The sequence below is a fragment of the Phascolarctos cinereus genome, unplaced genomic scaffold (assembly GCF_003287225.1).
Source record: "Phascolarctos cinereus isolate Bilbo 61053 unplaced genomic scaffold, phaCin_HiC Scaffold_1;HRSCAF=81, whole genome shotgun sequence".
Lineage (NCBI taxonomy): Eukaryota > Metazoa > Chordata > Mammalia > Diprotodontia > Phascolarctidae > Phascolarctos > Phascolarctos cinereus.
The window spans coordinates 201,678,247-201,704,228 of NW_027555514.1; the positions used below are offsets into that span (position 1 = coordinate 201,678,247).

The 25,982-nt window shown below is 35.4% G+C and overlaps 1 protein-coding gene across 1 annotated transcript in view; it reads left to right on the plus strand.

Annotated features, from left to right (window-relative positions):
* The window catches only part of ABCD2 (ATP binding cassette subfamily D member 2), an 82,765-nt gene that overhangs the window by 51,174 nt on the left and 5,609 nt on the right, over positions 1-25,982 (plus strand). Inside the window, 2 exon segments of the mRNA XM_020973724.2 lie at positions 10,173-10,257; positions 25,336-25,461. Of these exon segments, the coding sequence (XP_020829383.1) occupies positions 10,173-10,257; positions 25,336-25,461 (211 nt within the window).

Consider the following 25,982-nt stretch of genomic DNA (forward strand, 5'->3'; position numbering starts at 1 on the left):
GACTGGTTCATAGCTCCATCAACAGTACATTAGTGTGCCTATTTCCCACATTCCCTTCAGCATTTATTATTTTCCTTTTCTGTTATCTTAGGCAATTTGATCAATGGGAGGTAGTATCACAGAGTTTTAATTCACATATTCTGTTAGTGATTTAGAGCTTTTTTTCATGTGATTATTGATAGCTTTGTGGCATTTAAAAGTTGAGAGATAATTTCTGTATAATTTAATCATTTTATTAATAATGCTAGCATTTTTAATAAAAGGTCAGTGACACTCTCAAATGCCAAAGACCCTCATGGCAGTGGGCTCATGGCTTATATGTCCTTGGAAAAGGAGTGTTCCTGAGAGTGGCAATCAACTCTGATTGATTAACAATTAAGGAGAGGTGGCCTTTACAAAGAGAAGTGAGCTCATTCCAATGAGGGGCTGAAAGTGACATCATGCCACTCTTGGACAGAGAAACTATCTCTGTACCCATATATACTCTATGCCCAGCCTTGGGCAATCTAAAAGAGAATCTATATCCCCCACCCAAGCCTGAACTAGTTGGGTGAAATCACAATACCCAGAATGAGGAGAATGTTAATCCTATCTTCCATTAGCCCTGTCCTTGAGAGATTGGACAAGGAAATAGGACAGGGGAAAAAAGGCTGGGGTCTCCCCAGTTTTAATAATTGGCTATTAATTTAAGAGAAAAATAATCATTTCTCTCAGCTTTAATGTCTTCCTCTGAAAACTGCCTGTTTGTATCCTTTGACCATTTATCAGTTAGGGAATGGCTCTTATTTTTATAAATTTGGCTGAGTTCTTTATATATTTGAGAGATGAAACCTTTATCAGAGAAACTTGCTGTAAGTTCAGCCCTCTCTTCCACTTTCCTGCTTTTCTTTTAATTTTGGTTGCACTGGGCTTTGTTTATGCAAAAACTTTTTAATTTTATGTAATCAAAATTATCTATTTTATTCTGTGAATTTCTCTCACTTATTTGTTCATGAACTCTTTAATTTCCTTATGGTGTCACCCTTTATGTCTGAATTATGTACTCATTTTAAAGAATAATATTTTTCCCCAATTGCATGTAAAGGTAATTTTTAATATTCACTTTAAAAAATTTTGAGTTCCAAATTCTCTCTCTCTCCCCTCACTCTTTTATGAGACAGTAAGCAATTTTATATAGGTTATACATGTATACTTATGCAAAACATATTTTGATATTAGTCATGCTGTGAAAGAAGACACAAATCCTCCCCTCCAAAACAAAAACATGAAAAAAATAAAATGAAAAGTAGTATGTTTCAATCTGTGTTCAGACTCCATCACTTCTTTCTCTGGATGTGGATAGCATTTTTCATCATGAGTCCTTTGGAATTGTCTTAGATCATTTTAATGCTGAGAATAGCTAAATCATTCACAGTTGATCATTGTACAATATGGCTGTTACACATGTATAATGTTCTCCTGGTTCTGCTCACTTCACTTTGCATCAGTTTGTGTAAGTCTTTCCAGGTTTTTCTAAAATCTGCCTGCTCATCATTTCTTATCGTAAAATAGTATTCCATTACAGTCATGTGTCACTAGTTGATGGGCATCCCTGCAATGTACAATTCTTTGCCAGCACGAAAAAAGCTGCTATAAGTATTTTTGTATAACTAGGTCTCTCCCCCCACCCCTACTTTTTTTTTTTATCTCTTTGGGATACAGATTCAGTAGTGGTGTTGCTGGGTCAAAGGGTGTGCAAAGATTTGTAGCTCTATTGGCATAGTTCCAAATTACTTTCTAGAATGGTTGGATCAGTTCACACTCTGCCCACAGTGCTTTAGTGTTCCAATTTTCCCATGTTCCATCCAACATTTATCATCTTCCATTTGTGTCATATTAGTCAGTTTGATAGGTGTGAGGTGGTTATGTACACATTTTGACCTTATTTTGGTATAAAGTGTATGATGATGGCCCATGCCTATTTTCTGCCAGATTACTTTCTACTATTCTTAGGAGTTTTTGTGAAATAGTGAGTTCTTAGTATAATAGCTAGAATCTTTGGGTTTGTCATACACTAAGTTACTGTGTTCATTTCCTTCTATATATTTATACGTAATCTATTCTGTTGATCAGTCACTCTGTTTCTTATCCTATACCAAACTGATTTGATGATTACCACTTTGTAATATAGTTTGAGATTTGGAACTGGTAGGCCCCCTGCCTTCATATTTTTAAAATTTGATTCCCTTGATGCTTATGACCTTTTGTTCTTCTAGATGAATTTTATTTTTTTCCAGATTTGTAGTTTGATTGGTTTGGCATTGAATAGGTACATTAATTTTGGTAATATTGTCATTTATATTATATTGGTTCAAGCTACCCATAAGCTTTTAATATTTCTTCAGTTATTTACATCTGCTTTTATTTATGTGAAAGGTGTTTTGTAATTGTGTTCATATAGTTTTGTGTGTCTTGTGTATCTATTGTGAGTGTCTTAGCAGGTAAACTCCCAAATATTTTTTTACTGTCTGAGGTTATTTTAAATGGAATTTCTCTTTCTATCTCTTCCTGCTGCATGTTGTTGGTAATATAGAAATGCTGATGATTTTTGTGGGTTCATTTTGTATCCTGCAACTTTGCTAAAGTTATTAATATTTTTACTTTTTTTTTGTTGACTCTCTAGATTCCCTAAGTATACCATCATATCTTCTGCACAAAGTGATAGTTTTGCTTCCTTGTTACCTATCTTTATTCCTTTACTTTTTGTCTTGTTACCATAGCTAGCATTTTTGGCACAATATTGAATAATAATGGTGAAAATGGACATACTTGGTTTACCCCTCATCTTATTGGAAAACTTTTAATTTATACCCCTTGCTCTTGGTTTTGGGTAGATGCTACATGTCTTCTTTAAAGCTCCATTTATTCCTATACTTTCTAATCATTTTTAGTGCTATATTTTGTCAAAAGCCTTTTCTATAGCTATTAATATAATCTCATGATTTTTATTGTTTTTATTATTAATATGTCCAATAATGCTTATAGTTTTCTTAATATTGAAGCAGCCCTGCATTCCTGGTATAAATCCTATCTGGTCATAGTATGTGATTTTTACTATATCATTCTGTAATCTTCTTGCTAGCATTTTATTTAATTTTTTGCATCAACATTAATTATAGAAATTGGCATATAGTTTTTTTTCTCCCTAGTTAAATGTCAAGATCATGTTTGTGTTACAGAAGTAATTTGGTAGAACTCCTTTTTTAACCATTTTTTTTCAAGTTATATAGTATTGTAATTAATTATTCTTTAAATTTTTAACTATTTGATAGAATTAGTTATAAATCGATCTGATCCTGGGTTTTTTTTCTAGGGAGCTTGTTCTAAAGCAGAGTGTTTTAATACCTTTTCCAATGTCACATGCCTAGTCAGTGGCAAAGCTGGAAGTGTCATAGTTCTAAAAGCACTTTTAACAATGTATTATGCTTTAGTAGTAATAAAGATGTTTTGACTATGTATATAATAAAATCTCAAAATAAAAGTTGGGTTTTTTTTTTTTTACTGTTTTAAACCTAGTTAATTTTTGTTTACTTATTGTGCATTATGGACTTAATGGACAATAAGTGAACCTATTTCTTCACAACATAACTCTAGTAGGGAGCTGCAATAAATATTTTTTAGATCCCTGGTTAAAGTTTTGTGCAATGAGTAGGACTAAATGAAGTTGATATCCCACCAGTTCAAAAAGCTTAAAAAAAAGTTAGTCTACACAGTTAAGAAATTGACTGCAAAAAACCTCAGAAATTTCATACACAACTGAGAAAGAAAAAGAAAACCATTCTCTTTTTTTTTTGATAGAATATCTGATTAAATTTGTGGCAGAGTTATGGTTTCATAAGCCACACATTCATACTTACACTCCAAATAGCTTTTAGTAAACAAATTGATGTTTTTTCTTATGCACTATATTCATTTCCTTTAACTCAAATAGTGTTCCAGCCCAAGTACATGTTCCCAAAGACAAAAACAAGAGTAATATCTAAAGCTTGAAATATTGCTCTACTTTTTAAGTATATTGAAACTATTTTAAAAAATTGAATATGATGTTAGCAAATACCAGATGTTCTGAAAGTCTGTCATTGGAGTTATTTATGTAAATTGGTCAATTATATTTAGAATTATGAGAGGTTGTTAAATGGCATTTTAAGAATCTTTGAAATTAAACAGTTCTTTGAAAAATGTGTTGCACATTGCCTCTCTTTTGCCTGTGTGTAATATTACACTTGGTATCTGACAGAACTGGAGCAGCTAGATGGTGCAGTAGATTAAGCACCAGGCCTAGAGTCAGGAAGACCTGAGTTCAAATCTGGCCTCAGACACTACTTGTGTGACCATGGGCACATCACTTACTCCTGTTTGCTTCAGTTTCCTCATCTGTAAAATGAGCTGGAGAAGGAAATGTCAAACCATTCCAGTATCTTTGCTAGGAAAACCCCAAATGGGGTCACAAAGTGTCAGACATGACTGAAACGACTGAACTTGATAGAAGCAATCTCCAAATTTCTTCTTTACAAATGGTGACAGAGTGCCCTGTCTGCCTTATATGAGGAAGGTTAACACTCATTTATCCATAGGAAAATACACGTAGGAGATCACAGAAATCTAATGTACTCATTTTACTCAAATCCTTCATGCTAGACCTAAGTGTGCCTTGTCCCAACACTATACTTAGTGGTGCTAGGAAGGTGGAGGAAGAGCTATTATATATTAATTTAGGGGAGCTAGTACTTGGGATTATTTTTTGGACATTTTTTTGTTGTCATTGGGGTTTTTTAGAGATGGCTTAAGCCATATTTGAGCCAATTCCTAGCCCTGTTGGCTGCAAGAAATTTTGTTTCATTTACTTTTTTTGTGTCTTTGATTTAGATGTTCAGTTTTAATATCTTTTTTGCTTATTCACTTTTTTATTTAGACATTTTAAATCTTGTTTTAATTTTTATCTTGTGTTTTTGTTTTTATTTTTGTATCCAATGGTATTTCCTTCTTCAAGAAATTTTATTCAATTTTATCTTTTCTCTACTTAGTTCAGGCTATTAGTCCAGCTACTTTTGAATTCATTTTCCAGTTTTTGCTTCAAATTTTAAAAAATCTGCAAATATTTCCTTTTATACTTTCTGTTTATATCACTGTAATATTTTTTTTCAGTTTTGATCTCAGGAAAGTCCTGCTTTTTCCGTTTTTATTTTGGTGTTATTCTTAGTCTAAGAGGTACAGTTCTTTCTCACATGATCATATGTTGCTAACATCAATATTTTTGTACAAAATTGTTTCTCAGGAATATTAACTGATGCATTATATTGATGAGAGTATGGGTATAAACAAATGTTTTGATTTCCTGCAAACTGTTTGCAAAGCTATTTATAACTTGTTTGTACAACTTTAAAGTTAAAGGTGTTTTTCATGATATTGTTATTTCTGTTGCAATGATAAACAATTTGCATAGTTCTTGTTTATTAGCTTTATTAATTGCTTATAGCATTGCTTTCTACTGTTTTGGGAGTATAACTTCATTTTTCTTCCTAAACTGGCATTAGTGATTTTCTGAATATTTTAAAATATACTTTTGTTGGTGCCTTTTGTTTTTTCAAATCACTATAGTTTCTCCACCATCCTTCCTATTACTTCTCTCAGAGAGTCTGTCTTGTGTAACACCTAGTATTTTTAAAACAAAAAAGTAAGAGGGGAAAAAATCAGCAAAACTTATCAATACATTTAAGAAGTCTGAAAATAAGTAAGTGTCTGAAGCCAGTTTTAAATGCACAAAGATGAGTCTTCCTGACTCCAGGCCCAGCACTCCATTCGCTGTGCCAACCACCTGCAAATTAAACCTCCTTTGTTAACTGTTCAATCACTTGTGAATGCCTCATTTTGCCCCAGCATTGAACCTGAACTTAGAGGGTCTTGGCATTAAAGTCACCTTCAACATTTGGCATAGTTGGCAGGATATGATGCCTTAAGGACCTTAATCTTTTTTCTGGAGCTCCAATCATGTATCACCAACTGCCTTTTTGACATTTTAAGTTGGAAGGCCTTTAAGAGTCTCATATTATATATGTCTCATATAGAATTCATTGTCTTCCCCCCAAAACCCTTCTCTCTTCCCAACTTTCTGGTTACTGTTAAGAAGGCCACCATTCTCCCAGTCATCCAGGCCTGCAACCTTGCTGTCATCTTTGAATCCCTACATATACATTCGGTTGACAAATCTTGTTTTTAACCTTCATAGCATTTCTTATACATACTCACATAGCCAACACTCCCTCATTACCTTTTACTTCAATCTTTATGATAGCTTCTAGTTGGTCGCCCTGCCTCAAGTTTTTCCACACTGCAATCCATTCTCCACTGTGCTGCAAAATGATTTTCTTAAACTTGAATAGGCTTGAATATGTCACTCCTCTACTTAATAAAACCACTAGTTCTATATTACCTCTAATATAAAATGTAAAATGCTCTATTTAGCATTCAAAGCCCTTTACAACCTTGACCCTTCCTTCGTTTCTTCGTCTTCTTACACTTCACTGCCCCCCCTCCAATATATTCTACAATTTGTCTATACTGGCCTACTTGCTGTTCCTACTTTCTCCATGACTTTGTATTGGTTCTTTATGCCTGGAATGCTTTTGCCTCCTAGCTTCTCTAGTTTTCCTTCAAGAAACATCTCAATTTCTGTTTTCTTCCAAAAGTTTTTTTTTCCTTGTCCCTAATTAACTCCCTGCTAATCCTTTCCCTTTGAGATTACCTTCCAATTATACTGTATATATTTTCCATGTACACAGTTACTTGCATATTGTCTCCCCCATTAGAATGTGAACATGTTTTTGTTTTTCCTTTGTGTCCCCAAGACAACACATTACTTGACGCAATCTAAGCGGATACTAGTTACAGAGACCAATACAGATAGATATAGTGCCAACTAAGAAAGCAGACAAGTTCAGACTGAAAAAAAAACACATCTAGAGATATGATGTGTAACCTGGAGCTTTATCTGAATAAATTGTTAATGATGTCCTGAGTCACAACTTCAGTTATGTGAAGCGAGGTCACAGTTCACCAAAATGAGACAAGTATTAACTTTGATGAAAAAATATAGTACTTCTGCAAAGAATGGTTCAACTCAAAAAGGTTCATGTTTGTCTGTCTCAGGAAAAAGCAAAGTTCCATCATCTTCTCTGCAGTCTCACCAGTATACCTCATCAGTTCTCACCTGGAAGAATAACTGTTACTTTTTAGATTCTGACCAAAATCAATAAGAACAGAAATTTTCAGGGTTGTGGGGCCTGATATGCAGAATCTGGGATAGAGAAAATTGCCTATGTGGTCAGAATTCTTTCTTAAAAATTCCATGTCACCAAAATTGGTGAATTCTGGGAAACAGTCTGGTTGGCTAGGAATAATAATTTCTAGAGTCTACCATTTTTAAGGCAATATCCACAGCACAGGTATTATATATATTTTTTTGATAATTTGTTAAATCTGTGCTCTCACCCATATGCAGATAACAATCATGCCTTCTGAACTAGTGTGGTTCTTATAAATGTGGCTTTTTTGTTTTGTTTTTAAGATTGATTCTCCCTCTTGCCCAGGCTGAAAGTGCAGAGTCTACTCACAAACCCAGCCCCACTTTGTATGTAAACTTTGATGGAAACTTTGTATGGCAACTTTGATTTGCTCCATTTCTGACCTGAGCCATGCCCTGACTCCCAGAAGCTTACCATATAAATACTAAGTGTAGTGTGGACACTTGGTTACTTATTGATTGTCTCAGCCCACTGTAGCTAAGAACTCCTGAACTCAAGAGGTCTGTAAACTTCAACCTCCCTAGTAGCCGGGATTACAGGCATGTGCCTAACTATATGTGTGTTTATATAAATTCTTCAGAGAAAATTTAGTTGATGAAATACAAGTCTTCTGGGCCTTTGGAGAACAGTCAAGATCTCTTTCTGTTATTCCTAGCTCTGTATAAATCAATTGATCATCAAACAGGCATTTATTACATATTTATTATGTACTAGGCATTATGCTAAGGGCTGTAGATACAAAGAAGGCAAAAACAAAAAAAACACAGTCCCTGCCCTCAAAGAGTGTATGTATGTGTGTGTATACATATGAATATATGTACACTAATGGGGAAAATATGTAAATAAATAAATACAGAAGAGATACAAAAAAGAAGGTAACCTTAGAGGAGAAGGCTTAAAAGGCCAGAGGGAATGGCAGGCTTACCCTATATGACATACCCAAATCCTCTTGCAGCCATATATGTCCTAGATTATATCTTCTATGCCATTGATTCTGCCAAATTCATCATTGCAGCTGTAGCCTGTTTATAGACATTATGCATCTTCCCATTGCTCTTTGAGACACCTAGTTTCTATTCTTCTGAGTTTGTGTTTAATCATTTGAAGCTGTATTGCATCATCAGGAGAATATTAGTGAATAGACGTGTCTTGAGAAAGGGAACAGTTTGGGATAATTAAAAGTACTCCACAAAAGTTCCATTCAGATACATCATCATGTCTTGGAGGTGATTTCTGGGTCTCAGTGGCTCTGCTAGTAGAACACAAAATCTGGTAGGGTGTACCAAGGTACAACATCTCCAAATGCAGTTTAGCAATAGGCTGTCTACTGCCTGAAGATCAGCCTAGCTAGGTACAAAGAGGCTTATTATCAGAAAGTTGGCCACCAAATGATGAATTCTTTGGTGTTACTGATTAAATGGTCCTATGCGGCCTTCTTTTGTTTGTTTGGTTTTGTGTGTGTGTGCGTATTTTGTCTTTGTCAGAATAGTAGAAGGAGGCAGAAGGTCATAGGTCTTCCTCAAGGAGACTCAAAAGAGGTTGCCCTAATTTTGCCCAGGAGGGGAATAAAAAACCTAAATGAATGAAAAAGGCATATATCCCTGATTGTGACTGTATATTCTACTGAATTAGTCCATCAGTATATTGTTGAATGCATCACCATCTTCTTAGTCACACAAGTTCACAACCTGAGTGTTATCCTTAACTCCTTATTCTCTTTTACCCCACTCCCCCAATCACCAATATGATGCCAACTTCTGTTGATTTTACCTTCGCAACTACTCTCATATATTGCTACCACCCTCATGTAGATCCTCATCATTTCATGCCTGTATTATTTCAATAACCTCCTAGGTGGTCTCTCTGCTTCAAGTCTCTCCTTACTCCATTCTATCCTCCACTGAGCTATCAAAGTGATCTTTTAAAATCATAGATCTGACCTTGTCACTTCCCATTCAGTAAATTCCAGTGGCTCTCCATTACATCCAGGATCAACTATAAAATCCTGTTTTTAAGCCCTTCATAACCTGGCCCCATCATACATTTCCAGTCTTCTTACTCTTTCCTTCCCTCCACATACTCTGACACTGGCTTCATTGTTGTTTCTCTCACAAGACATTCCATCCCCTTACTGTGCATTTTCACTAGATCAATTCCAATATTGTACTAGCTGTTTGCAAAAATAAGAAAAGAAAGGATCCTACCAAATTCCTTCTGTGATGAAAAATATAGGCTTGATAATTAAATCAGGGAGAAATACAGTGGAGGAATAAGACTGTAATTCAATATCCCTGATGATTGATGTAAAAATGGTAAATAAAATATTAGCAAAGAGTCTACGATAAGAAATGTGAAAGACTGTACCCTAGAACTTGCTTGAGTTTATACTGGGAAAGGAGTGTTGTTTTCCATACAGGGGAAAATGTAAATATAAGAGACCATAATAGCAAAAATAATAAAAACCATAAGATTAAATTGACCAAGTTTGAAAAAGTCTTTGACAAAATTAAGTAGCCTTTATTTCTATTAAAAACATCTTCTCCAGAATAATACCTGTACTTGCTACCTGATAAGAATATTTTAAGAATTTTAAAAAAGCAATAAAAATAATTGTGATAATGTTTAGAATTCTTAGTAAAATAAATCATGAAGAAGAATGAGCTTTTATTTGGCATTGACTATATTCTGTGTATATGCCCCATACAGAACTATTTTATATTTAGTTTGATAATAAGTAAGCCATATGGATACTCCAGGGAAGGAAGCTATTGTTAATGGTGGGTAAATTTTTTTTAACAATAAAACATGCTTTTTTACATGTGATTTTCAAAGGATGGGATGCTGTCATGGATTGGAAGGATGTCCTTTCAGGAGGAGAGAAGCAGAGAATGGGCATGGCACGGATGTTCTATCATAAGTAAGTTTCATATATTATTTTGCTTATGCAAGCATTATTGCAAAAAAAAATTTTAGAAATCCTTTGGGGAAGGAAGATTAGCAGAGTGTACATCCCTTAATAAATCAATAATAATTATTTAAGCACCTATTCTTATGAAGCATTATGCTAGTCACTGAGGCTACATATACAAAAGTAAGTAATCCCTGTCTTCAAAGAAATTTTATTCTCCTATGGGTTTGGAGTAATATATGTTCACTAATAAATAAATTCAAAATATATACAGAATAAGTACAAAGTGATTTGCCTATAGGTTAACAATTAGGAAAAGAGGCCAGGAAAATACCTCCTGAATGAGGTGACCCTTAAGCTGAGCCTTAAAGATAGAACTGAAGGAAATTGGCAAAAGATTAGATATGGAGAATGAGTGAAGAAAGAAAAGTTAAGGATAACTTCAAGGTTTGAACCTGAGTGACTAGAAGACTGTTATTCTTCCAGTAATAGGAAAAAACAGAACAATAGACATAGGCATAGAAAGTTAGCAGGATGAGTAAGTTTGAGAGGAAAGACAATGAGTTCTGATTTGGACATGTTGAATTTAAGATGCCTATGGGACACATTCAGATGGAAATGTCCAGCAGACAGAGCTTTACTTATGGATTTGTCTTTAATAATCTATGTCATATGCTCTCTTGTCTTCAGGTAAGAAGCATAAATCTTTCCTGCAGTAGAGAATACTCGTGCCCCCCCCCCGCAGTTTTTTTAAATCACAAAATAATTCCGTTATTTTTCTTGATAAAGTACTATGATGTAATCTAAATGGATGGAATTGTGTGATTTATTATTATAGAGTGCTGTATTCTTGTCTAACAAAGTAGCTAATGTTTGGGTCACCTTCAGAGCAACTCTGAAATCATGATGCAAAGCAGTACTTAGTTGACTAAATTTACTTGGCAATATTAATTCACAGAATTTTCCGTTTTTAGGCTGTTGAGTATATTTTGTTTCTTACTGCCTTTTATGTCAGGAATCCCTAACCATTATTTTGTTGTTGTTGTTGTTGTTGTTGTTATGTTATTCCCATCTTTTTTATGGAGTTCAGACAGAAATGATCCTAGGGCAAGTCAGTATCCTGAAGTTAACTGATTGATATTTAATATTCTAAGAACCATTGCATAATGGTTCTTCTCTGTGGGGTAAAATAAAGCTCATCCTCTGTGGTATCATTGCAAGAGTCCTCAGATAGCAAGTAGGGCTAATGGAATGATATGTACCTCATTCTATTCCTATAAGACTTTGATCTCCTCTATTAAGTATCTTTCTTTTGAAAGCTTTTCATCCCATATAGTTTGGAGACTATGAATATTTGATATGGTAATTTCTACTTTTTTCAATTTACCACTTCATTTCAAGAAGTTTTAAAAGGTCGTTTGATCTAATATGTATGGCAGTGTAGGGATAGGAAAGCAGAAGTGTGCTCTGTCTAGGTTGGCTGTGTGTAATTCTACAGCAGCATTAATCCAGAGACCTAAAATAACAGGAGGAATTGGAATAGGTTGCAAATACATATATGAGGCTGCACCACCCTGAAGGAAAAGGGACTAGCAACTAGATGGAGCCATTTTTGTCCTGTCATAAATCACTTCAGTCAGGACTAATTGAATTCCCCAGCATGGAAGAAAGATGAGTCAGCCCTCCAAGAATGTACTATCAAATGATAAGAAATCAGAGAGTGAACAATAGGGGAATATCAGGAAAAGAAGCGTGAAATTACTAAAGATACCAGGATGAAGAAAACTCGGTTAAAAACCACTAGTATAAACAGGTAAATCAACAGAGAACTTATAAGTAACAGGAGGGAAGACCTCTAAATGAATCTTAAAAATCTCTGTAAATATTGCAAGACAAAGGAAAATTACAAGACAAAGGAATCTCTTAGATTCCCAAGAGAACATGAAACAATAGCACCATGTTTGTGAATGGTTTGAGAGAAATAAGGATCATGAAAGCAGAATTGATAGCTTGAAATAATTGGCAGCATAGAAAAACTTGAATTCGTAGTGTCAAGTCTCTGTAAAGAAAAGCAGAGAACAACTGATTGAGAATATGAATATACAGAAGTTAAAGACAATATGAAAGAAGAGAAACAAAAAGCAATAATGTTAAGAGGACAAGATGTCAATAAGAGTAAAACATTAATATTGAAGATAAGATGCGTAGAGGCAACACAAGGATCATAGGAATCCCAGGGAAAAAATGACAGATCACAAAGCTTTAACATCATATAAATAATACAAGAATATTAGGAGGGGCAGAGCCAAGATGGCGGAGTAAAAGCAGTGACTTGCTTGAGCTCTCCCCCAAATGACTCCAAATACCTGTAAAAAATGGCTCTAAGGGGGCAGCTAGGTGGAGCAGTGGATAGAGCACTGGCCCTGGGTTCAGGAGGACCTGAGTTCAAATCCAGCCTCAGACACATAACACTTACTAGCTGTGTGACCCTGGGCAAGTCACTTAACCCCATTGCCTAACCAAAAAAAAATTTTTTTTTAAAAATGGCTCTAAACAAATTCTAAAGCTGCAGAACCCACAAAAAGACAGACTAAAACAAACTAACAGCTGAAGACAACCTGGATGGCTCTCCCCCACCAGGCGGGGAGAGGAGTGCAGGTCAGTGTGGGCGCACAGGCAAAACAGGCCTCAGTGAACCTGAAGCAGGCCTCAGAGGACTGAATTGAGAGCAGCTGTGGCAGTTTCCAGACTTCTCAACACAGAAAGGCTAAAGACAACTTAGAAGGTCAGTGGGAAAAGTCTGTGACTGTGGTGAGAGAGAAGCGCGGGCGGTCCCAGCCCCAGTCCCTAAGTGTAGCTCCAGGGATGGTGACTGCTTCCAGAGCTTCTGGCCCACAGACTGAGGGGGAATTGAGTGGCTGATCAGAGGGGGTTTGCAGGGATCTCTTTGCCTGTGCTGAGGCAGGATTCTCTTGCTTTGCCCGTGCTTGGATCTGGGTCACAGTTCTGGGTGGCAGTCCTGGGGCAAGGAGGAGTGCTGGCATGGTGGAGCTTGTAGTGGTACTGAAGATGAAATCCTCCTCATAGTTCCAAGACAGAAAAGAGTGCTTGTGGTCACTCATAGACCAGAGCCCAGGCCAGGAAAGGAATATACATGTCACCCTCAATCATAGCACCTTGGAAGAACTGAAAATTTACAGGTCCCTAGAAGTATCTCTGCAAACAGCTGCACAAAAGCCCTGAAGATTGGTACAGTACATTCTCCACAATGGAAGCAGACCCCTACCTTAACAAAGAGTTTAAAACTCAAGTAATTGTCTGGGATCATGAACAAACAAAGGTCCAAAAAGTCAGACCATAGAATCTTTCTTTGGTAACAAAGAAGATCTAAACATGCAACCAGAACAAGACAACAAAGTCAAAGCTCCTACATCCAAAGCCTCCAAGAAAAATATGAATCAGTCCCAGGCCATAGAAGAGCTCAAAAAGGATTTTGAGAAGCAAGTAAGAGAAGTAGAGGAAAAACTGGGAAGAGAATGAGAGTGATGCAAGAAAATCATGAAAAACAAGTCAACACCTTGCTAAAGGAGACCCAAAAAAATACTGAAGAAAATAACACCTAAAAAAAGAACCTAATCGAAATGGCAAAAGAGGTCCAAAAAGCCAATGAGGAGAAGAAAACCCTGAAAAGCAAAATTGGCCAAATGGAAAAGGAAGTCCAAAAGCTTACTGAAGAAAATACTTCCTTAAAAATTAGAATGGAGAAATTGGAAGCTAGTGACTTTATGAGAAATCAAGACACTGTAAAACAAATTCAAAAGAATGAAAAAATAGAAAAACAATGTGAAATATCTCATTGGAAAAAACAACTGACCTGGAAAATAGATCCAGGAGAAAGAATTTAAAAATTATTGGACTCTCTGAAAGTCATGATCAAAAAAAGAGCCTTGACATCATCTTTCAAGAAATTATCAAGGAAAACTGCCCTGATATTCTAGAACCAGAGGGTGAAATAGAAATTGAAGGAATTCACCAATCACCTTCTGAAAGAGATCCCCAGAGGAAAACTCCTAGGAATATTGTAGCTAAATTCCAGAGTTCCCAGGTCAAGGAGAAAATATTGCAGGCAGCTAGAAAGAAAGAGTTCAAGTATTGTGGAAACATAATCAGAATAACACAAGATTTAGCAGCTTCTACATTAAGGGACCAGAAGGCATGGAACATAATATTCTGGAGGGTAAAGGAGAGAGGATTAAAACCAAGAATCACCTACCCAGCAAAACTGAGTATAATCTTTCAGGGGAAAAATGATCATTCAATGAAATAGAGGACTTTCAAGCATTCTTGATGAAAAGACCAGAGCTGAATAGAAAATGTGACTTTCAAATACAAGACTCAAGTGGAACATGAAGAGGTAAACAGGAAAGAGAAATCATAAGAGACTTAATAAGGTTGAACTGTTTACATTCCTGCATGGAAAGATGATATTTGTAACTCATGATTCCTTTGTCAGTATTAGGGTAGTTGGAGGGAAAAAATTATATGTATGCATGTATGGAGAGAGAGAGAGAGAGAGAGAGAGAGAGAGAGAGAGAGAGAGAGAGAGAGAGAGAGAGAGAGAGAGAGAGAGATGGCACAGGGTGAATTGAAGATGAAGGGGTCATATCTAGAGAATAAAATTAAGGGGTGAGAGAGAATTATACTGGGAGAAGGAGAGAGAGGTAGAATGGGGTAAATTATCTTACATAAAACAGACAAGAAAAGGCTTTTACAGTGGAGGGAAAATGGGGGAAGGTGAGAGGGAATGAGTGAATCTCATTCTCATAGGATTAGGCTTAAGGAGGGAATAATATACACACTCAATTGGGTATGGAAATCTATCTTACCCTACAGGAAAATGGGGGGGGAAGGGACAAGAGAACGGGGGAATGATAGAGAGGAGGGCAGACTGGGAAAGGGGGTAATCAGGAGCAAACACTTCTGAGGAGGGACAGGGTCAAAAGAAAGAATAGAATAAATGGGGGGGCAGGATTAGGAGAAATATACTTAATTTTTCACAACATGACTACTATGGAAGTGTTTTGCATGACTACACATGTTTAACCTGTATCGAATTGCTTGCCTTTTCAATGAGGTTGGGTGGGGAGGGAGGAAGGGAGAAAATTTGGAGCACAAAGTTTTAAAAACAAATGTTAAAAAATTGTTTTTACATGCAACTGGGAAATAAGAAATACAGGAAATGGGGTATAGAAATCTATCCTGCCCTATGGGAAAATAGAAGGAGAAGAGGATAAGAGAAGAAGGGGGAGAGATAGAAGGGAGGACAGATTAGGGGAAGGGGTATTCAGAATGCATGCCATCTTGGGGAGAGGGGAGGGACAAGATAGGGAGAAAATTTGGAACTCAAAATCTTGTGAAAGTGAGTGTTGAAAACTAAAAATAAATAAAATTTTAAAAATCTATATATATGCAATGCCAAAAAAATAGTAATACTTCATATCATTGATATAATATAAATAAAATGTCATTATTATAATAAATAATACAAGAAAACTACAGGAAACTTCTGAACACAGAAACCAGCATGCAAATCAAAGGAACCCACGAATTGCCTACTGAAAAAACCACCAAAAACCTATACTCCAAACTCTAAGGCAGTATTGACAAGTATTTAGATCAAGTTACTAAGCATTTATTATATGTCAGGCACTTTTTTTTTTTGGTGAGGCAATTGGGGTTAAGTGACTTGCCCAGGGTCACACAGCTAGTAAGTGTCAAGTGTCTGAGGCCAGCCTTGAACTCAGGTCGTTCTGATTCCAAGGCTGGAGCTCTATCCACTGTGCCACCTAGCTGCCCCTCAGGCACTTTTTAAAGTGCTAAAAACATGGTAGTTAAATGTAATAATTCTGATGACAAATAGCAAATTCTGCAGGAGTGGGAGGGAAGACCTTAAAATATAAAGGAATGGAAATTAAAGTAATTTGTATTATTCAACTATTCTGCAGCCAGCAGAAACTGTAAAAGGGAATAGAATAATGTGTTCTGAGGAGCAAGGGAACTCAAGATGCAAACCATGGAGGTATATCTTACAAATAAGAACCTAATCATCAGTAAAAAAGATGGACCAATACAAGTGAGGAGACTGAGGCATCTCTCTACTCAAAAAAAAAAAAAAGAAAGAAAGAAGGAAATGAAAGGAAAGGGAAGGGAAGGGAAGGGAAGGAAAGGAAAGGAAAGGAAATATATGGATAGATTATGTATTTTGAAAACACTCCAGAAATCAGAAATACAAGCAAGATAAATAAATGCTGCAATCAAGGAAAGTATAAGTGATGAAATAAATTACCTCAGAAACAAGAGAGGAAAATAACCAAAAAAATAGAAAGTGACTTATGGTATTCAAGACATACACAACAACAACCGAAAGATCATTCAGAGATTTCTTTCTAAAAGTACATAAAGGAAGTGAAAGCAGAACTTAATTAGCAGTGATAGTAGAGGAACAGGCCTAAAACTCTACAGACTGAATTTCGTGACACCTTTCCTACAGATAAAATAATTTTTTTTGTCTAGTTTTTTTTTTAATGACCTGTTGAATAGGAAAACTCGTAGAAGAGGATGAGGGAAGAATGGGAAACAAGAATGTGTGATGAACCTTAATGTAGTCAATGTCAAGCACTAAAGGAAAAAACCTCAATAATCTCTCACAAATAAAAGGAGCTGTGGGAGAATTGGTCAAGTGGCTAAAAGGAGGATTGAAATAGGTGGAAAGAAAGGGGAAAATTTCAATTCACTGGTAAAAGTTCTTAGACCACCAGAGATATATTCCTTAATGGGAGATGAGGAGTTCACAAGAGATATAATCTGCAGAGATTTGGGTGGGGAAGGGTTAGAGAGACATCTCCCTCTAAGAGAATATTGTGTCTCAGTGAAAATCATTCTACCTCAGGAAAAGCAGAGCTCCTGGGGAAAACTAGCACCTGGAACAGTATGACCAGTATGAACATAGAGAGGAAATGTTTATGGTAAATAGGAAAATGGTCATGGGGAAGGCAGGGTAGTAATGAACCATACAATCAAGGAAACATGAAAATTTCTACCAAGATATAATACTTCTCTCTCTCTCTCATGCAGGAATTGATACTTCTAAGGGTGATGCAGAAAAGAAAAATGGGGTAGGGGGCAACATGTACAAGACTCAGAAACCTTAGAAGAGGGGAATTAAAATAGGTACTTCAAAAGCTTTAATTTCTTCAGGAATACAGGGACTAAAGAAGGATATTTAGGCAATATGATTTTTTTAAAAAAAATCAAGCCAACAAAACAGCAAATGAACAAGGTGAAGTCATAACAAAACCAGCAATAAAAAGGATAATCAGAACCTATCATCTACTAATAGAACCGATTATATACAAATAAAACTGAGAATTCAAAAAAAGAGAGGAGTACTTTCAAAAATATAAAATACTCAAACTAAGAAAAAAATCAAATAGAGATTTTACGTAGCCCAATCTCAGAAAAGGAAATTGCTGTAAAGGAAATACCAGTGGGGAAAAAACTATCTCCTAGTCCTTATGGTTTCACAGAAGAATTACATCAAATTTTTAAAGAATAATTAGTAACCATGCTAAACAAATGATTCTCAAAAATCGAGAAAGAAAGCATTGTCCAAGCTCCTTTTATGAGACAAATAAAGTCCTAATGACTAAACCCAGGAAGGTTAAAGAAAAAAAGAGAAAAAAAGAGAGAAAAAGAGAGAGAGAGAGAGAGGAGAGAGAGAGAGAGAGAGAGAGAGAGAGAGGGAGAGAGAACTATAGACCTATAGAATTAATATCAATTTAAAAAATTTAAATAAAATACTATGAAATAGTCTACAGCAGTCATCCAGGAAATCATCTATTTGATTAATTTGGTTCTATGCTAGGGATGCAAAGTTAATTCAACATTAGGAAACCAATCAAGATAAGCACATTAAAATAAAGACAGCTATAACCAGATAATTATATCAATTGATGCAGGAAAAGGTTTTTGAGTAATCATCATACTCATTTTGGTTTAAAAAACTCCTAAAATGTATGAGCATAGAAGAACCTTTTAAAAAATGTTATACAAAGCAGCTAAAACCAAATATGCAATGGGTATAATCTAATGACTTTACTAGTAAGAATAGGAGAAAAGTAAGAAGTCCACTTATCCTACTTTCATTTGATATAATTATACAGGTGTTACCAATAGCTCTAAGAGAAAGAAATTAAAAGTATAAAGATGAACAAAGTAAAGTTAAAACTATCCCTATTTGTTGATGATAATTTACTTAGAAAACCCTAGAAAATCAGCAAAGATAATTAATAGCTTCAGCAACATTTCAGGCTACAAAATAATCCCTTTCCACTCCAAAATTTTAAAAAATGTTTTTAAGCCAAAATCCAATAGAAAAGAAAATCCCATTTAAAATAACTAAAAAAGAAATGAATGAAATATTTGGGGAATCAGTCTACCAAAACATACAATATGCTTGCACAGATTCAATTACAAATTCCTCTTTAAGGAAACAAAGAACAACGTAAATAGCAGGAGTAATAGTCAATGCTTATGGCTGGACCGTGACAATATAATTTTTTAAAGATACTAACAAAGGTAATTTATATTTTTAATGTTATACAAATCAAATTATCAAGGGAATACTTTATAGAACTCAGTAAGATAATAGCAAAATTTGTTTAGAAATACAAAAGATTTAGAATATCCAAGGAAATAATGAAAAAAGGTAGGAATAAAGGAAGAATAGTATGTCTAGACTTCAAATTTTATTATAAAGCACAGTCATCTAAACCACTTGGTTTCGATTTAAAAAATAGAAATAGATCAAAACCCTGTGGTTTTGGTTAAAAAAATAGAAATGTAAAGGAGGCATCAGAAAAATGGAACATGGGGTAGCTAGGTGGCACAGTGGATAGAACACCAGCCCTGAAGTCAGGAGAACCTGAGTTCAAATCTGGCCTCAGACCAAACACTTGACACTTGCTAGCTGTGTGACCCTGGGCAAGTCACTTAACCTCAATTGCCTAAAAAAAAGAAAAGAAAAAAGAAAAATGGAACTCAGTAGCACAGTGTCCAATAAAGCTTAGAACATAAGTTGCTTGGACAAAAACTCTTCATTTGATAAGAAGCTGTTGAGAAAATTGGAAATCAATCTGACAGAAATTAAACTTAGATCAACAGCTTATGCTACATTCCACAATAAATTAAAATATATGATCTTAATAAATCAAGGTCATGTCAGTAAAAAAAAAATAGAAGAGAAGCAGATAATATACTTTTGGCAGGTACAGGTAGGAGATTTGCTCTTACCAAATAAGGGACTAAGACAATTAGAAAAGATAAAAAATAAATTTGATTATGGTAAACTTAAAAGCTTCTTCACAAACAAAAATAATGTATCTAGGATAGAAGGGAGGCCATTAAATGGAAATAATTCCTTTGTATACAATTTCTCAGACAATGGTTTGGTATCCAACTTACATTACATACATACGTACATATATACATACATACACACACACACGAAGACTTTTGAAAGACTCTGTGTACATTCACATCATATACATAGACACATATATGAATCGCAATATATGTATGTGTATATTTATCACATATATGTATATGTATATGTATATGTATATGTATTTTTACATATATATACGTGTGTGTGTGGTGTGTGTGTGTATTGATAGGAGTTCAAGCCTCTCCTTGACCATGATAGGGAAAGAACACCCTTCCACTGGGACACAGGCGTTGGATCCAAGAGTGTTATTGTTAGCCCTGGGTCAGTGGCTCCTGGATCTAAGGAACACAACAGGAGGGGAATTCCCAGTCACTGAGGCATGGGGTTTAGTTTCTTAGCTCTTGCTCTCCTTGGTGAACGCAGAAGGTGTAGCTTCTGAGAGTCCTAGTCCTAACCTTGGTCAGTGGCTCATAAAGGGAAAGGGGCTTCCCTACTGCTGAAGCAGGAAGTTTAGTGACCTGGACCTTGCTTTCTCTAGAGAAGACAGAGGGTGGCAGTGGAACTGGCTGTCCCACTCCATTTGTGGACGTGCAGCTTCAGGGAAAGGTAGTTTTAGCTTTCATGGTCAGTGGCTCATGAGTTAAAGGAGATACTGGTGGCCCAGGCTCAGCTTATTACCCATCCAGCTGGTTCAGTCTCCCCTATGTCTACCTATCTGGCCTCAGGTCCTTCCTTCTGAAATTTAACTTGTATTCTCATAATGTTTGTCTTACCTTGTATGTATGTAGTTTGTTGCACACTGTCTTTCCCATTAGAATATGAGCTTCTTGAATGAAAGGGTGATGCTTTTGCATTTCTTTGTATTCTCAGTGCTTAGCACAGTGCCTGCTACCTAGTAAGCACTTAATACATGTTGTGTATTAATAAATAAATAAGTAATACAGGATATTTTGCGGTCTGTATTCGTAATATCAGGACTTCTTGTCTGTTAGTTTAAGAAATATAAATGGAGGGTAAAGTGGTACAGTAGAAAAAGTATTGGATGTGGAATTAGAGGACCTGGATTCAAATTATGGCTCTGCCACTTATGTGACATTAAGTCACCCAGAAGTATTCCATTTCTATATTCAAGATATTTCTTTAAGAAAAGGAAAATGGTAAATGTTGGAGAAGATGTGGGAAAATTGAAATACTAATGCACTGTTGGTGGAGTTGTGAACTGATCCAAACATTCTGGAGAGCGAATTGGAACCATGCCCAAGGGCAACCAAACTGTGCATATGCTTTGATCCAGCAATACCACTACTAGGTTTGTATCCCAAAGAGATCACAAAAAATGGAAAATGACCCATATCTGCAAAAAATATTTATAGCAGCTCTTCTTGTGGTGGCAAAGAACTGGAAATTGAGGGGATGCCCATCAATTGGGAAATGGCTGAACAATTGTGGTGTATGAAAGTAATGCAATATTATTATGCCATAAGAAATGATGAGCAGGCGAATTTCAGAACACTCTGGAAAGACTTAACGTGAACTGATGCTGAGTGAAATGAGCAGAACCAGGAGAACATTGTATGGTAACAACAACATTGTGTGATGATCAAGTGTGATAAACTTAATTCTTCTTCACAATGCAATGATCCAAGAGATTCCAAAAGACTTGTGATGGAAAATGTTACCCACATCCAGAGAAAACTGTGGAGTCTGAATGCAGATGGAAGCATACTATCTTCACTTTTTTTTTCTCATGATTTTTCCCTTTTGTTCTGATTCTTCTTTCACAACATGACTAATGTGGACATACATTTAATATGATTGTACATGTATAACATATCAGATTGCTTGCCATCTTGGGGAGGGAGGAAGAAAAATTTTGGAACTCAAAATCTTATAAAAGTGAATGTTGAAAACTATCTTTACATGTAATTGGAAAAAATGAAATACTACTAATGGGAAAAAAAAGATCTTTCTTTATCTGATCAAAATCTTTTGTCTTCCTATCTTTCTCTATGCCTAACTATTCCTAAATCTGTTCTTTATCTCCATTATCTCAGATCTTCAAAACATTCTTCAGCTCTTCCAATAAGCATTATTATTTCAGGCCATCACCCTTATTTGGTTGTACTCTCCCTTCTTCCCAGTCTTGACCCTTTGGTGAACCACTTCATCTTTACACTATCTTCAACTCTTCAATCTCCTTCCTTTTTCTCCAACCTTGTATTACTCCCTCCCTCTCTCCCAACTGCTCCCTTCACTCCTGCTCATATGTTACTAAATGGAAATGAAAGAAAGTGTAAAACCTTGTGACTACACCACAGATTTGTGTTAGCTAATCTCAACTCTAGCAAACCATTCCTATTTACTCTTTAATGTTTGAATTTGATGTTGAATGTTTTGTTATTTACATTGTTTTAACTCCTTTGTCTGTTGCTATCAATTGTTTACTAAAGGAATCTAGAATATTTGGTATGCTTTTGGTTTTTGGATTCCTTTCTACATATTTCTTTTTTGTTGTTTTTAATTGAGCAATATTTCTTTCTTTTCTTTTCTTTTTCTTTTTTTTTTTTTGGTTTTTGTTAGGCAATGGGGTTAAGTGACTTGCCCAGGGTCACACAGATAGTAAGTGTTATGTATCTGAGGCTAGATTTGAACTTAGGTCCTCCTGACTCCAAGGCTGGAGCCCTATCCACTGTGCATCTAGTTGCCCCTTTCATATTTTTTATTGCATATAACAGCTTGACATTGATGAAATATTCTAATACCTTTCTTCAGATCTTCAGTAATCCTCTCAAGTCACTTTGGCCATGGTGGGGTTTTTTTAATGTCTTTCCTTAGAGTCTACCTTTCTTCCTATTGTTCTTACCATGTTAGCTACTGTCTGGTATACTTTTTTGTGCAGGTCCTGGATTGTTTTCACACTTTTTATCAAATACCATGAGAGACTAGATTTTTTCGTTCTTAGTAATGACCAGCTTTTTTATTATTTTGTTTTAGGATGATTGACCTGTTAGCTAAAATCACACCACAAAACTCAAAAAGGGTTTTTAATTAAATAATGCCCATGTCCTTTTCAAATCACTTGAAATACTAGGTCTGTTTTTGTTTTCCATTTAGTTATTGGATATAATTCCTAGAATTTATATGAAATAAAGATTTTTAGTGACTTCAGAGTCTTTAATTTTTTTCCTTTTGGGCTTTTAATAACTCTTTTTTTTTTCATCTAACCTAGGCTTAGGAATGAAGTTAGTTTTTTTCCCCCCTTTTGTCCTACAATAGTTGAAACTATGTTGTTGTGTTACTTGGAGTTGAAGATGTTGTTAAAGCTTTGCCTGTAAAGAATGCAATCTATTACCGATTGTGGCATGACATAATATTGGTGCATTATAAAAGAAAACGTTCCTATTATCAGTCCATTACATACACATTCAGGCACCTGTTTTAGTGGTCAATGTCAGTTGCACTAATATGTTTGTAACATGTGGACTGTTATTATTTATGATTTGTTCTAAGATATCTTTGGGGCAAATAGTATAGTGGATAGCGTGCTGGGACTGGAGTCAGGAAGACTCATCTTTGTGAGTTCAAATCTGGCCTCAGACACTTACCAGCTGTGTAACCCTGGGCAAGTCACTTAACCCTGTTTGCCTCTAACTTCCTATTGTACTAGTTAACAGCAGCTCTTGAGTACAAAGCAGATGGTAGAGGTAATGAAGGGTTGAAGTTGGAAAAGAAATAAGTGAAAATAGGACTGAGGAAAGGGATTAATGATTAAAGGACAAAATTAAAATCCTCTAGTTTGCTCAAGATTGGACAAGGAAGAAATGATCTTAAAGTACTATGTAAATGCTAGGTATTATGTGAATGAAGGGACTAGAGATGATGAAAAAAGTGAAGAATATATTTAAGAAGAGTGAAAGGGAGAAATGAAATGATAGAAGGTTATGGTTGGATAGAGTTCTTAATCATGGAAAAGAACCCCTTTCTATGATGGTGAGATCAAGTGTATAATTCTTGTGAGTGTATTGGTATTGATAGTTGAAAAGGTGATGAATTAGGAGTGTATGTTATATACGGATTTATTGAAGTACTGAACACTTTTAGAAAGGATTGAGAATGAATTTAGGGGCTTGTCAATAACAACCAATAAACTCTGGAAAGAGTGATAGATACAGGTAGAGTGAACCTCACAGAAGGAAAGATTATTGAATGATGAGTCTGTGAGATGAGAAGTATGCCTACTCTTCCTAGTTCAGAGCCTCATAGCACATGAGGGAATGCGCATTAAATCCTAGAAGGGATGATACAGGGTGAAGTGTTTTGATTGGAGCCAGGTCCCCATGGGTACCACAAGATTAAAAGAACATGAGATGGAAAGACTAAGACAAGGGTAAGTTTCTTAATAATATTAGCAAGGTTCCAGAGAGCACTATTGAAGGACTGAGAAGAGATGAATTGGAGCATAGGAAGGGAATGCATGAGGTCAATGAGTGGGTGTGAGAAAAGTTAAGTGTGTGCCCAATTTCAGTAAGTCACACAGTTAGGATTCAAAATCTTGTCCTCTTGACTCCAAATCTAGTGCTCTTTTCACTGCCCCATACTCTTTCACTAGAAGCTGCAGCTGTTATTTGCTCTATTTTGCTTCCCAAACCACAACTACAATTAAGTTTGTTTCAATAAGCAACATGGTAGCAAAAATTCAGAAAACGAAAGAAGGGTAAGGGCTTAGATTTCCTCCATATTTTTGCTATAGCTCATGGTTTTAGCTTTGATTGTGTTTTTTCTCTTTGAAAATCTCAGTCTACAAAATCTTACTTCTGTGTTCCAATCTTCCCATTCTAGAGAACTTTAAGATATAATTTTTCTAGTAGGTCTTATTTTCTTATAAAGAAAAAGACCATAGGGGCAGCTAGGTGGCGCAGTGGATAGAGCACTGGCCCTGGAGTTGGGAGGACCTGAGTTCAAATACGGTCTCAGACCAGACACTTGATACTTACTAGCTGTGTGACCCTGGGCAAGTCACTTAACCCCAATTGCCTCATATTAAAAATAGAAGAAGAAAAAGACCATAGAACTGAACAAAATTCAAAGCTGGTTCTTTGAAAAGGCCAGCAAAAATAAGAAATATTTAGCCAAATTGATTAAAAAGAGGAAGGAAAATCAGATTAATAAATAAAAATGAACAAAATCACAAAAATAGAGAAGAAATAAAGAATGATCAGAACCTGTTATACAGTCATATGCAAGCAAAACTGAGAATTTAAAGGAAATATGCAAAAATATGAAATACCAAAATTATCAGAGTATCATAAAGCGATCTTAATACAGTTTCAAAAAAGAACATTGAGCTGGCTTTAAAGGAACTACCAAAAAGTAAAGAAAATCCTGGTCCACATTGATTTTTAGGAGAATGCTATCAAACTTTTAAATAATTTTTAAATACCTCTACTACACAAATTAGTCTCAAAAATTGAGAAAGAAAAAGCTCTACAGACTGCCTTTATTAGAAAAAAAGTGAAACTTTTAAGGTTTAAACTCATTCTGTATGTAAAAATTTATTAACATGTTAATGTTTGTTTTTAAAGACCAAAATATGCACTGCTGGATGAATGTACTAGTGCAGTCAGCATTGATGTTGAAGGGAAGATATTTCAGGCTGCAAAAGGTGCTGGAATATCCTTGTTATCAATTACACACAGGCCTTCTCTTTGGTAAGTTCTTACAAAAGTTCCAAATTTGATGTCTTTAATTATTAATTTTATTTTCAAATTGTTGATTATCAAACATCTAAAGAGTTGTGTTGCTACAGCGTTGTATACTAGAGGCCAGGGATTATAGTTAAGACTTTCTATTACTTTAATTTTCAAGTTTCTGTTAATATGTGCACTGAGGAAATTCAAAATTCACATCACATTACAATTTTGAACAGTTTTTTGAGATACTTATGTGTTGCTCTTGAAATTGCTGTATGTGTGTTCTAAAAAGAAATAAAATATGACAAATTTTTGAGATGCCATACATTATACTTGGAAAGAAATATAAAATATGATGTACTTTTTTAAGAAGGGATACTTGGCACACTAATTCCCTAATCTTTAGAAAGAAAGAAAAATCTGTTTTAATATTATCTCCCAAATTTCTAGGGCAGTATGCAAAAGAAATGGCTGATGCTCTTCCACCACCCCCAAAAAATGTAATTGAAAGAAAAGAAAGAAAAAGAAACTTTTTCAAG